At 38.8% G+C, this 13,614-nt stretch overlaps 1 protein-coding gene across 14 annotated transcripts in view; it reads right to left on the bottom strand.

Moving 5' to 3' along the window:
* The window catches only part of TENM3 (teneurin transmembrane protein 3), a 410,560-nt gene that overhangs the window by 33,875 nt on the left and 363,071 nt on the right, over positions 1–13,614 (bottom strand). For 12 of the 14 annotated variants that reach the window (XM_085058723.1, XM_085058722.1, XM_085058728.1 and 9 more), the window contains 5 exons: positions 9,469–9,718; positions 9,029–9,049; positions 3,571–3,803; positions 2,813–2,967; positions 1,087–1,961 (listed from right to left, as the gene is read on the bottom strand). In XM_085058723.1, coding sequence (XP_084914849.1) covers positions 1,087–1,961; positions 2,813–2,967; positions 3,571–3,803; positions 9,029–9,049; positions 9,469–9,718 — 1,534 coding nt within the window. The remainder of the gene's footprint in view (positions 1–1,086; positions 1,962–2,812; positions 2,968–3,570; positions 3,804–9,028; positions 9,050–9,468; positions 9,719–13,614) is intronic. The other 2 variants (XM_085058727.1, XM_085058731.1) reach the window with 1 other exon arrangement.

Genomic DNA, 13,614 nt, shown 5'->3' with positions numbered 1-13,614 from the left:
ATCATGTCTTTCATGTGAATTAAAAATACACATTTTTCCAGTTGGCAGAGACAACTGAAAAAAATCTGTGTTAATTCTACACTGATCTTTCTTGAAATAATTGTTTCTGTTTTAAGCTGCATTTTTGTTATGTTTTGCTTAGCATATCAGTTGGCAGTTCAGCTCATTTGGAGATGAAGTTGCCTATAAAACATGTATGTGAATTCTCTGGTCCTACTAGCTTATCTATAAATTGTCATGATCTTCCTTAGTCAATATAATTGAGGACTCTGTAAAACGTTTTGCTAATCTGTCTGTTATGAACAGGCATTGATGACTTAATGAGTGTAACACAGTCTAAAGCAATTCACTGAAAAGATTTTTTCTGAGGTTGGTAAAATGACAAGTTCAACTGTTCCAGTAATACCTCTTGCTGTTGTGCTTGCACCTGTACACGACACGGTGCTGGTGGTTTCTGTGTTTTCTGTTTATCTCTACAGCAATGACACTTTCCCCCATGGCCCATATTTCTTTTCTCACCTTCCTCCAACTGGGTCCACCTGTGTGAAAGCCTGCAGTGCTGTCCAGGAGATCCTTCCTGCATATTTACCACTCAGTGAAACACAACATTTTACTACCCACCCAGATGTTGTTTCTAGGTAAAAGACCATGCAGAAGTGCTTTTACTTAAAAAAAAAAAAAAAAAAAAGGAAAAAAAATTGAGCAGTGAAGACAAATTTCTTGTCAGTATTTCCAGCAGAACAATGTCAATCTAATGAACTAGTGGGATGAAAATCTAGTTTTTGATGCAAATCTACAAAACCATGGTTGTCTGAGTTACAAATTTCTTGACAAGAGTGAAATGTTGTCTCACTGTTATTTCAATATATAAAACTGAAGTTCAAAATAATGAACTCAAAATTATTCAGACCCTATGCTAAAAAGAAGTCAGACAAGTCAGACAGAGGAAGACGGCATGGGAAATGAAAAGTATCTTTCTGTGCTTGTTATCAAGGGTCAACTTTACCGTTACTTCATCCAGAAATATTTCAAATGGTCCTGTAGAACTCAATAAAACTATAAGGCATCTGACTTTTGTGTACTTACTCAAAAAAAGTGGTCCATCCAGTCTCATCGCTTTTAGTTGCCAGAAGTCCACTGTTGCCATGGTAGGTAAATAAGACCAGCTCCTGCCCTTGTGCAGTCATGCTTTTCAAACATCCATTAGTGCCTATGGTCAGCCAGATGACTTGGTTATCGGGAGAGACCACTCTCACTGGCATCCGGTTGGGATCCCGTCTGATCCGAAGAGTATTCCCATTGCTGTCTGTTACCGCAGTAATATCATTGTCATTACTGTAGCTAAAATTGTACAGGTAGTCTCCGGTGACTAAACTCACAGTGTACTGGTGAGTACCATTGACATCAAAGATATAAAGCTCTTGGTCAGTGGGAGAAGCAACTTCATAGAAGTTCATTGAATTCATTAGGGGTTTGTTCTTTGACACAGCCCGTATCCTAATGTTTCCCAGATCAGCAATATACAGGGTGCCGTCTGGAGACACAGCTAAGGAAGAAGGGGCATTAAGTTTGGCATCTTTAGCATAGCCATCGCCATTTTGGTAACAGTCACAGTTCACATCATTTTTGCAATCACACTCCGAGGGTATTCCAGCAACTAATGAGATCTCTCCATCAGTTGTGACCTGTCTTATCCTATTAATCTTTTTTTCATCAGTTTCTGTGATGTAAAGCACTCCGCTGTAGGACACGGCGATGGCAGTGGCTGACTCCAGCGTGGTCTGCACGGCGTGCTTTCCCACCGTGTACTCCACCCCGGGAACCTGGCAATGCATTGGTCTCCCCGCAGCAATGCGAACCTGACGGTTCTCAGTGATCTGCAGAACAACATTGTTATCCAGAACATAAATGGAGTTATCCATTGGGTTGATGGCTAAATCTGTCGGCCATTCCAGACGAACCTAAACAAATAGAAGTGTTTTGTTAAACAGTTATCCAGTGCAAATTAAATGAATTAATTAACCTTCAGTTTTAGACACTGTGTAAGGATATTTTCCATCAGCTGTAAGCAATCATGAAGAACTTGCAGGAATACATGCAGCAAGCTAAAGCTTTTCAGGGAGGCAAGGGAAACAATATTCAGGCATCCATTTTATTGAAAAAAAAAGCCCATTGCATTGACACTACAATACAGGTTGAATTTCCCCTCCAATAAATGCAATACTTCTCTGTATCACAAATGCATAAACAATTATAGAGACAGATATCAATGTCTAAATACTTAACAGCAGTATTCATATTTTATTCTTGAAGTAGCAAAAATAACTTACTACCTTCCAGATTATGAAATACTGTACTCCATTTTTTGAACACAGCACTATTGGCATGTCCCTTCTTACCTACACAAGCTTTTTGAGACAAATAGAAAAATACAGGGGTTTTGTGTAAATCCTCTCATTCACTCTAGTAGGCTAAGGATGTCAGCAATTCAGAAAACATCCACATGCCAAGATAGTTCTAACAGATATGCCATTCTCCCAGTATTTACTACCAGGCTTAATGTTTCCTGCTGATAGTTTTGCTGTTCTAAACCAAACTGAACTTTATGGGCAGAAAAATTGAATACAGCAGCATTTATAGCTAAGAGAATACAGTGTAATTCACACCCTTGGAACAGGTGGCTTTCTCCCCCAAACCTGCTGTTAAATATCCATCATGCACTCCACCCAGTTTTATTTTAAGGGGGATGAAAGCTGCGTTTCAATTTCTATCCCCAGCTCAGCTTTCCAAATTAGCAGCAACTGAAAAGTACCTGGCTGATGTGCATGCTCGTATCACAGGTTAGAGGTCGTGCTGAGGTGAGGTCATTGGAGCCAAGCAAAGTTGATATTATTCCATTCTGATCCACTTTTCTGATCATGGTCCCATCAACAAAGTAGATTAACCCATTCTTGTCTATTGCTATTCCTTCAGTGAAGCAAATAAAAATTAGGTTTTTTTTTTGGTTTTGGGTTTTTTTTGTTGTTGTACTAGCAGTGAATATATCATCCACAACTAAAGGCATAGGTAGCATATATCTAGCAGAAATTGCATGCAGAAAATCTATCTCAGGCAGTAAGTAGTAATACAGCTTCTTAATGTACATTGCATAACAAACCAGTAGTCAGCATGACATTTACTACTGTTGATTGCATTTGCTGTTCATTTCCTTTTGTGTGTTGGGAAGGGACTAGCTTTTAAGTTAACCTTAAAGATGGGATAAGTGGAACCAAAAGCAGTGCTGATTTTAGATCTTCACTGCTGCCTGCCAAACACACAATCTAAACGAGCATTTAAAAATGCTCAATAACCACTCAAGCCAAATACTTCCTAAAAAATCAACCCTAATTGATTTTAAAAAAATCAGTCCCCTGTAGCTCTCTTCCTTGATAAGTCTTTCTACACGGAAAAAAATCACTCAAATCCCCAGTTTTTGAGCCAACTGTTGAATTCAGTAATTAAACATGATTACACCCCCAGCTCTGAACTTTTGTATTATTTTGAAAGTTGCCAAGGGAGAACGCTTTTTACCTTTAGGGCTCATGAGAGTTGCCTCCACCGCCTTGCCTCCATCACCACACCTTGCCTCATCGAAGGGCAGGCATTGCTCCCCTGTTCCTCCTATTACCTCAGCATTTTTGGTCAGGTCTTTTGCACCGGTGAGTGACTTGGGCCGATAAATCCTGCGTGTGTTTGTGTCGGAAACGTACAAATCTCCTGTCACGGGGTCAGTTGCGAGGTAGTATCTGTGAGCTGGGTTGTTGCTGCAAAATGGAATTGCACATTGCATATGCTGCAATTAATTGCACCTAACATTGGATCAAGGAGACAATGGTTTAGTTGCTATGCAGTGTGCAGTAATGCAGAAAGAGTTAAAGTCAATGGTGATGCTCCATGCATAGGTAGCACAGGTCATGGCCCCAAAACGGTTTTGGTCCGCATTTCTCATCTGTATCACAGGCAGCCCAATCTAGATTAATCCTTTGGGGAAAGAAGGTCCGTTTTGTCTTTGATATCTCTCAGGTCTGTTCAGTGTAATAGGCCAAATCAAAACACTGGCATTTAAAACCTTCCAAGAATTCTAGGAACCTTGATCTAGCCCCAAATTTTGCAGCAGGAGTCCAGCACTTCTTACACTTTGCTGCTATTATCCTATCTGTTTTATTATAATTTATATAAGGCTGCTGGGGTTCATGGTTTATGTAATTCATAAACAGATAAGGCAGAGTTTGAATGATGAGTTCACAGGCAAGAGATATCATTCATAAGTATTTGTTCAATCCACTGCTTTCAAATGCGTGATACGCATGATTTAACGCATTAGGAAATGTCATCTCTTCCACCAGAGACCCAAGTGGAGCTTTTCCATTCTTCTTAAGTCAGAGTCATATTTCAAGTAACTGTACACATTGGCACAAAACCGCTAACTATGCCAGCACAGTTTTTATTACAGTGAAAATATATATTCCTAACCATTTTCCCAGAAATGTACTTTTTGCCTCTCCACTGGTGCCACATAATTGAGAATTACTGTCTTTTCTTCCCTGCTGGTGAAAAAACCAGCCCTGGAGATTACCTTTTGTGTTGATATATTATGATGTAGAAACTTAACCCACTGCAGTTGGGATTCCTGACCTAATTTATGGCATGAAGAGCTGAAATAAGGTCATGTAAATACATGAGGTAATTTCAGATGCTCCCCTCATGGATTGAAGCAGAGTGTCAGAACAGTCACTTCTGATGTTTGCAAAAGTGCTGCTTAAACAGATCTACCAGTCTGGTGGTGGCCAAACATCTGTTCACAGAATGCTATACTTCACGTTTTGTAAATACACAACTGTGCTAATGTAACACATTTTTATGTACTTCCACTTGGAAAATGCAACAAGAGACCAATAGGAACAACTTGTGAACAAATTATGTCTCTTAGCAGGGACAGATTTTTAAAGCTATCCAATTACAAAAACACAGAAAAAAATGTGTTGCATAAATAGGATTTTATTTGGTTTTAGACTTTTAACATGTTGATTCAGAATGAATGAAACCAAGTGAAGGAGACTAATGAAATCAAATACACAGTGATTCGCACCTCTTAAAAAGCTCTCCTATAGCACTGAGTGTTGTACAGCATATCTGAAAACAATCAAATGTAGGCTTACTTTAAATTTCTCTCTGTTAAAAATTTATTATTGCCAATGTGCTAAATAGTGGAAGATATTTTCAAAACCTTAATTTATGCAGCGATCATTTAATATGATTACTATGTAGTGTACGAATTATTTATATCTCCATAGACTGCAAATTAAATTATACCCATTTACATGATTACTTTGGTCTTTAAGAAACTTTGCAGACACTTCAAATATAAACATATTGCAAAAAGTGAAATGTGCAATTAAATTTTATTTCATTGTAATTTAAAATAAAGTTTTTTCTTATACTACTGAAATCTAAATTAAAGTACCTCTCTTCAACCCATCTAACACTGCCTCAATCACATTTTTCAGCCATTGGAATAAGTAGTCATCAAATCTAAAAGTAACTAATTTATGCCTAACACAATTATTTATTTCTAAAAGGAAGTTTTAAAGCTCTTTTCTTCATAAATATGAAAATTTATGTTATAATTAATTCCAACAAAAAAGACATCAGGGGATGAGTTCTCCTAGTAAGTAGTGTATCCTCACCAACCCAAAAAAATAGACACCTGAAAATTCAAATGTATTTTCTCATTTTATTAAAAAATTGCCCCAAATTTGGGAGTGCATAGGATATTACTGTTGAATCAACAGAAACTCTCCAACCTGCCATACATAGATGTCTAATGGCTCCTTTCTGAGCTAACACAACAGGCTTAACCTCAGCATTTCTTTTCAGGTGAAGGTTAAACAGCTGAGGTGGCTTTAGCCAATAGAAACACCCAGTAATTCATGGGAGAAAGGCACAATTTGAGGAACTGAGTAACTGTCAAGTGAAAACTACATTTTTTTTCTAGCCAGAAAACATCCATGTGCACTATGCAGGTCTCAAAAATAGTACAGGGATAAGCAGCCAGCAGCTGGAAAGCTGCAGAGTTGATGCTATTTCATTGTAGCCTGAAATGGTATTAAGCTTCTGCCTTCTACAAATAACAACAAATGCAAAGAAATAAAATCCCAAGCCCATGACTTATTGACTCATTCAGTATTGCCTAATCGCTGTCAGTAGCCTGCAAAACATGGAGTTACATACCAACATTGACTCCTGCAAAGACAAATGACTAAAAATTAACTTGTTCTGTCTATGCTGAATAATAGTAAGTGCTTTGAATTTAGTGTGCACACACATGTACAGAGCTGTAACGATCTATTCCCTTTGCTTTTATCTTGCTTGGGCTGAGCTTTTAATTCTTCAGCTGTCAGATCACCTGCACTACTCTCTATGTACAGATTTTTTTGAAAATACTCTTCCTGCTTCAGTCCCTGCTTCTCTTGCCTTCACTATGTGCCCTCTAAATCATATATCCCCTCAAAGCTGTTTTTATGTTTTACTAAACTTTTTTTTCTGGCTCTCTACAAACTTGGGATAGTGCCATAGCCTACAAATGACCTCCCTGTCTTCAAAGTCCTTCTAAAAATGACTTCTTCCATGAATGCCTATCAGCATTAATCACCCACAGGCAGCAGTGTGTATAAAGACATCATTTCAGCTTTGAGATTGAAAAAATGTGAGGTCACTGATACATGAGAGGAGAAATTTGATCTGCATTCTCTCTCTGAATTAGAGTACAAGTTTCTTGAGGTGGGAGACACATCACACTTTGCGCTGAAGCACTGTGTTTATAGGCCAGGAAAGGTGAATGCTTGAATACAGAGGAGATCTGAACTAGTATTTAGCCTCATTCATAGTAGTTTTACTTGGGGAATGCATATTTTAGTGCGTTTTCTTCTAATACCTAGCAATTATATATTGCAAAGTGGTCTGTTGAGGGCTGTTTTCCAAACTGCAGTTTAAGTAGAAATTGCCTCAGCAGTCTGAAGGGCTTGCCAGTGAAACTGGACATTTGCTCCCTTCTCTTACAGGCCAGATGTGCTTCCCTCTGCAGCAGTTCACAGGACTCTGCATAAATTTATGCAGACAAAAGGAGGTATTTGTTCTCACAGTGTGTCCTTAGCTGGAAAGCCCATGGCAAGAGGATTTGGTAGATCCTAAAAGTTTACACATCTTAAATAAAAGGCAGTTAAATTAATAGAATAAAAAGCTGGCAGGGGATATTAAGCATAAAGATCTCACTCTTGGCTTAGGAAGTCTCTGATCAGCAAATCTCTGAGGCTGAAAGTGGACACTGGGAAAATGTTGTATGATGTGAGAGAAAACTCAAACTCGTAGTAAATCGTGTATGGCTGCACAGTGGGCTCCACACCTCCTGCCACTGGCTCCACAACTGCTCCTGCAGAGCCACTTCTCCACAGTCCTCTGTGTCTCCTTCTGCCTCAGGAGGAACCCCAACTTCACTGCTGCTATATGGGGCCATGCTGTTACCCTAATTTGTGTGGTATGATTGCAATTTTGCTACCTGGAGCTTCTGCATGTTTAGACATGAATAAAGTAGAAAAGCCTCAGTATTCTCCCTCACCAGCTTCTCTTACACGCAGGGATCCAGTTTCTGAAACACCACAGTCGAGGCTGTAACCACAGTTCTGCCAGAGGCAGGAAAGGGTGGTGCTGCTAAATCACAGCAAAACAAACCTCAATATGCATCCCCTCTTTAATCCCATTTGCACATTCCACATCCCCATTTTAAGTATTATTCCACATTCTATATATTTGCCAAGACAATTGTTGTCTTGTTAGATAGATACTTGTCCTATCTAGCTGCAATCACAACTTTGTGATACCACAAGGGATATAATTCTTTTAAGAGTGGTGGAACAAATACAAACTAAATGTAATAGTGAAACCCTAAATCCCCCAGACATAAGAGGCTGCCTCTGAGTAATGCCTGGAAAAAAACCCATAAAATCAATTCTGATCATTAGCACTGATGCAAACACCTTATTTAGTCATGGGATTTTTTGCCTAACACATCTGAAACATACTTTTTAAAACATAAAACCCTTCCTCACACAGAAGTATGTCCAAAGAAAAGTGAATATAAAAAAACAAGGACAACAGAGATATGACTCTGGGATTTGTTTAAAAACAAGGAAGGAAAATGATTGGCAGCAAAAAGGACAGAAAAGGACCAGTGGCCCTGCTAAGCTGTATACTTAGCGGTTCTGCCAGTAAGGTTTGCAGGGTTTCATGTCTCCAACAAGATTTTAGAATGACTGGGTTTTTTTCTCCTTATCAGCACCAGCTGCTGTGGTAGAGCAATTCTAAACATCCACCTTCTCTTTTGTTCTTGCTGTTACTGTAGCAATGCCAGGATGGATGAACGCTGTACTATAATCCTCTGATTACTATTATTTCTATGACCATTTTTGTGAATCTTGGTGTATTTTAAAATCTTAACTCCTGGAGTTGTGTTATTGTTATTTCAACTTCCATTATTAAAAGAAGTTCACATTTAAAGAAACAAATCTGTTAAATGAGAGCCTGAAAAGACTCAACATCAAAAGGCTAATGAAATGAACTCCCTTGATACTTTTATATGCCATTCTCATCATATTTGGTGTTTCTGATTAATAAGTGAGTTTTGATAGGATCAGCAAAAGTGCTGCCAGCAAGGAGCGAGCAGAGATGAGGGAACAGCAAAGGAGGGCATACACAAGCATAACAAGAAGCCTGACTGTGGACAGAGAGTGATGAGAAAAGAGGAACTCATCGGAAAGGACGATACAGCCTGACAGCTGACATAACTAAAACATATGAACTCATTATTTTTGAAAAATACTCCTCTTTTCTAGTAATACATCTCAGAAATGACTTCTCCATTATAAGCATTCATTTGTTAAAAAAGAAAGAAGAACAGTTAGATAAATATAAATCTTCTTTAAGGAATGCTTACCTATGTCTAAAATCTTTATTTCTTGGTGGGAGCAAGTAAAAAAGAACAGAAAAACATTATTAGACAAACATTCAGAAAGGATGTTAAAAGATGAGAAGAAGGCAACATTTACATCTATCATTAGTGAAGTGGTGAATGATCGTCCCTTGTACAATTATGTTGACCATGTAGTTTAACGTTTAAAACCTGCAGAATTATTACTTTGGGTAGATTAAATTCTTACATTTAGATAAGCACAGTTAAAATATTTTATGAGATTAAAATGTTTTCACTTCAGTTTTAGATACTTTTTCAAAGTTTTAAGATCTTTTGACTCAACTCTTTTTGTTCCCAAAAGCATTTGCAAACTCAAACTTACACAATGTCAGAAATCTATTCAATACTTTAATTTGCCACAGCAATTCACAACTCCAAAAGCCCAGCATGAGAAAAAAACATACCTTAGCTCCAGAACACTAGTTACATTTCCAGATGGGAATATCCGCCGAACGTAGTTGAAATCCCCCACGTACAGACTGCCATCTATCCCACAAGCTAAGGCAACTGGAGCCAGTAATTTATTACCATCAGCTTGACCATTACAACTTGGACAGGAGATGCTGCGTCGTCTCCCGTTGCCCATAATGCTGCTAACAACTGGGGGTTGCTGAGATATAAATTGATTTTCACCATTCCCTTTGTAGAGGATTCCTGGCAGATAATATAGGAAAAAAAACCCAAACCTCAATAAAGTTTGTAAAAACTCTGAATGTATATACATAAAATGATGCAAAAGTATTTAAAATATTCTTTTAGCTGGTTAGTGTACGTTTAATGAATTTTAATTGTTCTACCGATGTCGCTGTTGAGCCGCTAGCAGAGAAGTAGAAACCCAGGTTCTCAGGCAAGAAAAGAGAGACTTTATTATTTTGATTTCCATATATATATAGACTTTTCACAGGTCACCCAGATTGGTCAGTCAAAAAGCTCCCCCTAGGCCTAATTGGCCAGGCCTGAACTGCCCAAATCTTGAGACCCTGTTTGCAAAAACATCCAAACTTTATCTTTGTTTATAAAACACAGCAAAATGTTCTCACGAGAAAGACCTGTGCTAGTCACATACCACCATATTTTTTTCTCACTACAACTTTATTAAAACATTTATTGTGATATTTAGGTCATAAACACGCAAACATTAGATTATCTTGTCCACAAAATGTAGTAGAAACACTAAATATTGTAGCTCTTAAAGGCCCAAAATGTTTTCAGTAATTATTTTAAAATGTTGATGATTTTTATAGTTATAAATCAGAATAGAAATTGTCATGTTGAGGTAAATGTGAAGTATATTGATGAAAGCAAGGTCTGTGTTCTTACATCTTTACAGTTTTGAAGTAGCCCAGAAAGGACTGAAATTCTACTGTAAGTTATAAAAAAAGCAAAAGAATATATTTGCAAATTGTATTCCTGAAGTCCTAGTATAATTAATTATGAATATAATGTGAAATGTAATCTAAGGTGGATTACTGTTGCAAATTGTAAATATTAATTAAAGAGCCACTTCAAAAAGTTGTAGATTGCCTTAATTTTACATTATAAAAGATTCTTAGCTCACAACAGAAGTGTTCCTCTGGCAACGAAGTCTGTTTCAATACCATGTCTGCAGTTATAGGCAGTTATTAAAAATGTCAAAATAACAGAAAAAATGTGGTGCCAGGCCAACCTGCCTCTAAAACCTAATTCTGCTTTGAGGCATGAAAGAAACAATAATTTTGTGAAGACAAAGCAATGTGCCAGCAGTATTTTTCTTCCTTGCAGCCTACGTAGGAAATCTGAGAGGAAAAATGGATGCTTTATGTTAAATCCTCAGTCTTGGGGTGGGGGGGGGGAATGTATGTTAAAGTGTTGCCAGGACCCTCATTGTTCAATCTCATGATAAATCCATTAAGGTGTCCTCTACAAATGGTCAGCTATTACGGTTCTACTCATAAGTCACAATATGTCTTTCCATGGTATAATCCATGCAAACCACACGTCACTTTGTACTATAGAGAGATCAGTGTTTTATTGATTGCATGCCCAGAGTTTCCTGCAGTTTGGAGCTGAGGGATACAGTAATCTTTTGAGATGTCTAGAAGAAATCTAAGATGTATTTCTCTTCCTCTCCTCGCTCCCAAAGTGCAGGATTTGTACTGAAAGGTATGAGAAAAAATGCTTTGCTTTCCTCTTTAAATGTTTTAGGTGTCTTCGCTGCTTTTAATGTTATAAAATGCAAGTGTTTAGAAATGTGAAACCAATATATATGATAAAATTGGAAAAAATGAAAATGGTTTATGGAAACCTAATGGCAAATAATCTAAATAAGTAATCTAAATCAAAAGAGGACGAATGTATTTTTCATGAATAGTTAAAGCCAGAATGCATTAACAGTACACCAAAATCCCCTCTCCCATGATTACATCATTTATGACAATCATGGCACTATAATTTTGCCTGAACTAGCTGAGTTCTACAATTTTCATCAGAGGAATTCTCCAAGTCAGCACAGTGCTCTATTGCACCTGATTTATTCTGTCATTACCTTGAAAAATTGGTCCTTCACATTTCTCCTCTATTATCACAGACTGAAAGATGTACATTAGACTATTTACTGCAGGAGTTTGGATTTCTGTACAAACACTGTCTGCACTGTCTTCTGAATAGATTTATGCATCTCATCTACCTTGTCATTACAACTCTCCACTTGGTTTATTCAATTAGACACATGACACTTTGAAAAGTCATTACTTGTCAAATGTACTCTTAAACATAATTTAAAGCCACCATCAATTTACCTACCGAGCAGAATCAATCTTACATATATATTTATAATTATAGCTCTTTACATTTTCAGATGGATTACTTTACAATAATTTGCACAGGTTTTTTTATTTTTTTTCACATTTTAAATTAGGTTCAATGACACCTTTTCTCTTGATTTGGTTACCTTGTTTCCCTAGCAGTCAGAAGCAATGCTTTAGGTGTCAACTACTGTGTCACACATAATAAGCTTGTGTACTGGGGGAGACCTTCACGGGACATCAGGTACTGCAGAAGTGACGATCTTCCAGATGAATTACTCTGGATTCCTCTGTGGCATAAAAATCCAGTGCTACCAACTACTACCTTAAGCCATGTGACTCTGTTTATTTCATCTTTCCTACATGCTTCCAGCCAACTTTTTCCAAATTTCTTCCTGTTCGGTGTTGAGCTGAGGTTTCCTTAGCACAGCACCCTACAAACAGTTGCTGAGTAGCATGCTGGACAAATAAACCTTGATGCCAAAGTTACTGTGCAACAGCAAATGGTAGCTGGAGAGAGGAATGAGAATATGAGCAAGCAACAGCTCTACAGACAGCAAAGTCTGCAGAACGAGGGGGATGAGGTGCTGCAGGACCAGAGCTGAGATTCCCCTGCAGCCCATGGGGGAAGACCATGGTGAGGCAGCTGTTCCCCTGCAGCACACAGGGGTCCATGGTGGAGCAGAGATCCACCTGCAGCCTGTGGAGGACCCCATGTCAGAGCAAGGGCATGCCCAAAGGATGCTGTGACCCTGTGGGAAGGCCACGCTGGAGCAGGCTCTTGGCAGGGCCTCTGGACACATGGAGAGAGAAGCCCATGCTGGAGCAGGGTTGCTGCCAGGACTCATGACAGGGGACTCACACTGGAGCCATCTGTTCCTCAAACACTGCACCCTCACTGGAGCAGTTTGTGAGGAACTGCAGCCTGTGGGAAGGACTCATGTTGGAGAAGTTCAGGGAGACTGTCCAGTGTGGGAGGGAGCCCATGCTGGAGCAGAGGAAGAGTGTAAGGAGTCCTCCCCTGAGGAGGAAGGACTGACAGAGACAGCGTGTGATGAAATGACCACAGCCACCATTCCCTGTGTCCCTGAATCACTGGCATGGAGGAGGTGGAGAATTCAGGAGTACAGTTAAGCCTGGTTAAAAAGGATGATTGAGGAAAGTTGTTTTTAAGATTTGGTTTTCTTTCTCATTATACTACTGTGATTTGATTGGTAATAAATGAAACTCATTTTCCCAAGTCGAGTCTGTTTTGCCTGTGACGGTGACTGCTGTGTGATCTCTCCCTGTCCTTACCTTGAGCCACAAGCCTTTCGTTCTGTTTTCTCTCCCCTGTCCAGCTGGGGAGTGAGAGAGTGGCTTTGGTGTCCAGCCAGGGTCAAGCCACCACAGCATATCCAACATAGACTGTTTGATGAACTTATTTATGCTTATATATTTATAGGATGAAGAAGCATGCCATTCAATGTAAATCACAGAGACACAGAATATCCTGAGGTGGAAGGGACCCACAGGATTATTGAGTCCATCTCCTGGCCCTGCACAGGACAACCCCAAGAATCCCAGTGTGTGCCTGAGAGCATTGTCCTAACACTTCTTGCCAACTCTGCCTGGCTTGGTGATGTTACCCCTTCCCTGGGGAGCTAGGCAAGCTCAAAGCATTTACCATATGCAAAATGTTCTATAATTACCTTTCTAAAAAATAACAGAGCAAATAGTCAAAGAGTTTTAATGAGAGACCTGAAGTGCAGGGCAGTGACGCAATAA

This window comes from Lichenostomus cassidix, chromosome 4 (genome assembly GCF_008360975.1).
Source record: "Lichenostomus cassidix isolate B80296 chromosome 4, HeHo_3.0, whole genome shotgun sequence".
NCBI lineage: Eukaryota > Metazoa > Chordata > Aves > Passeriformes > Meliphagidae > Lichenostomus > Lichenostomus cassidix.
Note: the sequence above shows the minus strand (reverse complement) of the source record. Positions and strands in the feature narration are given on the sequence as shown.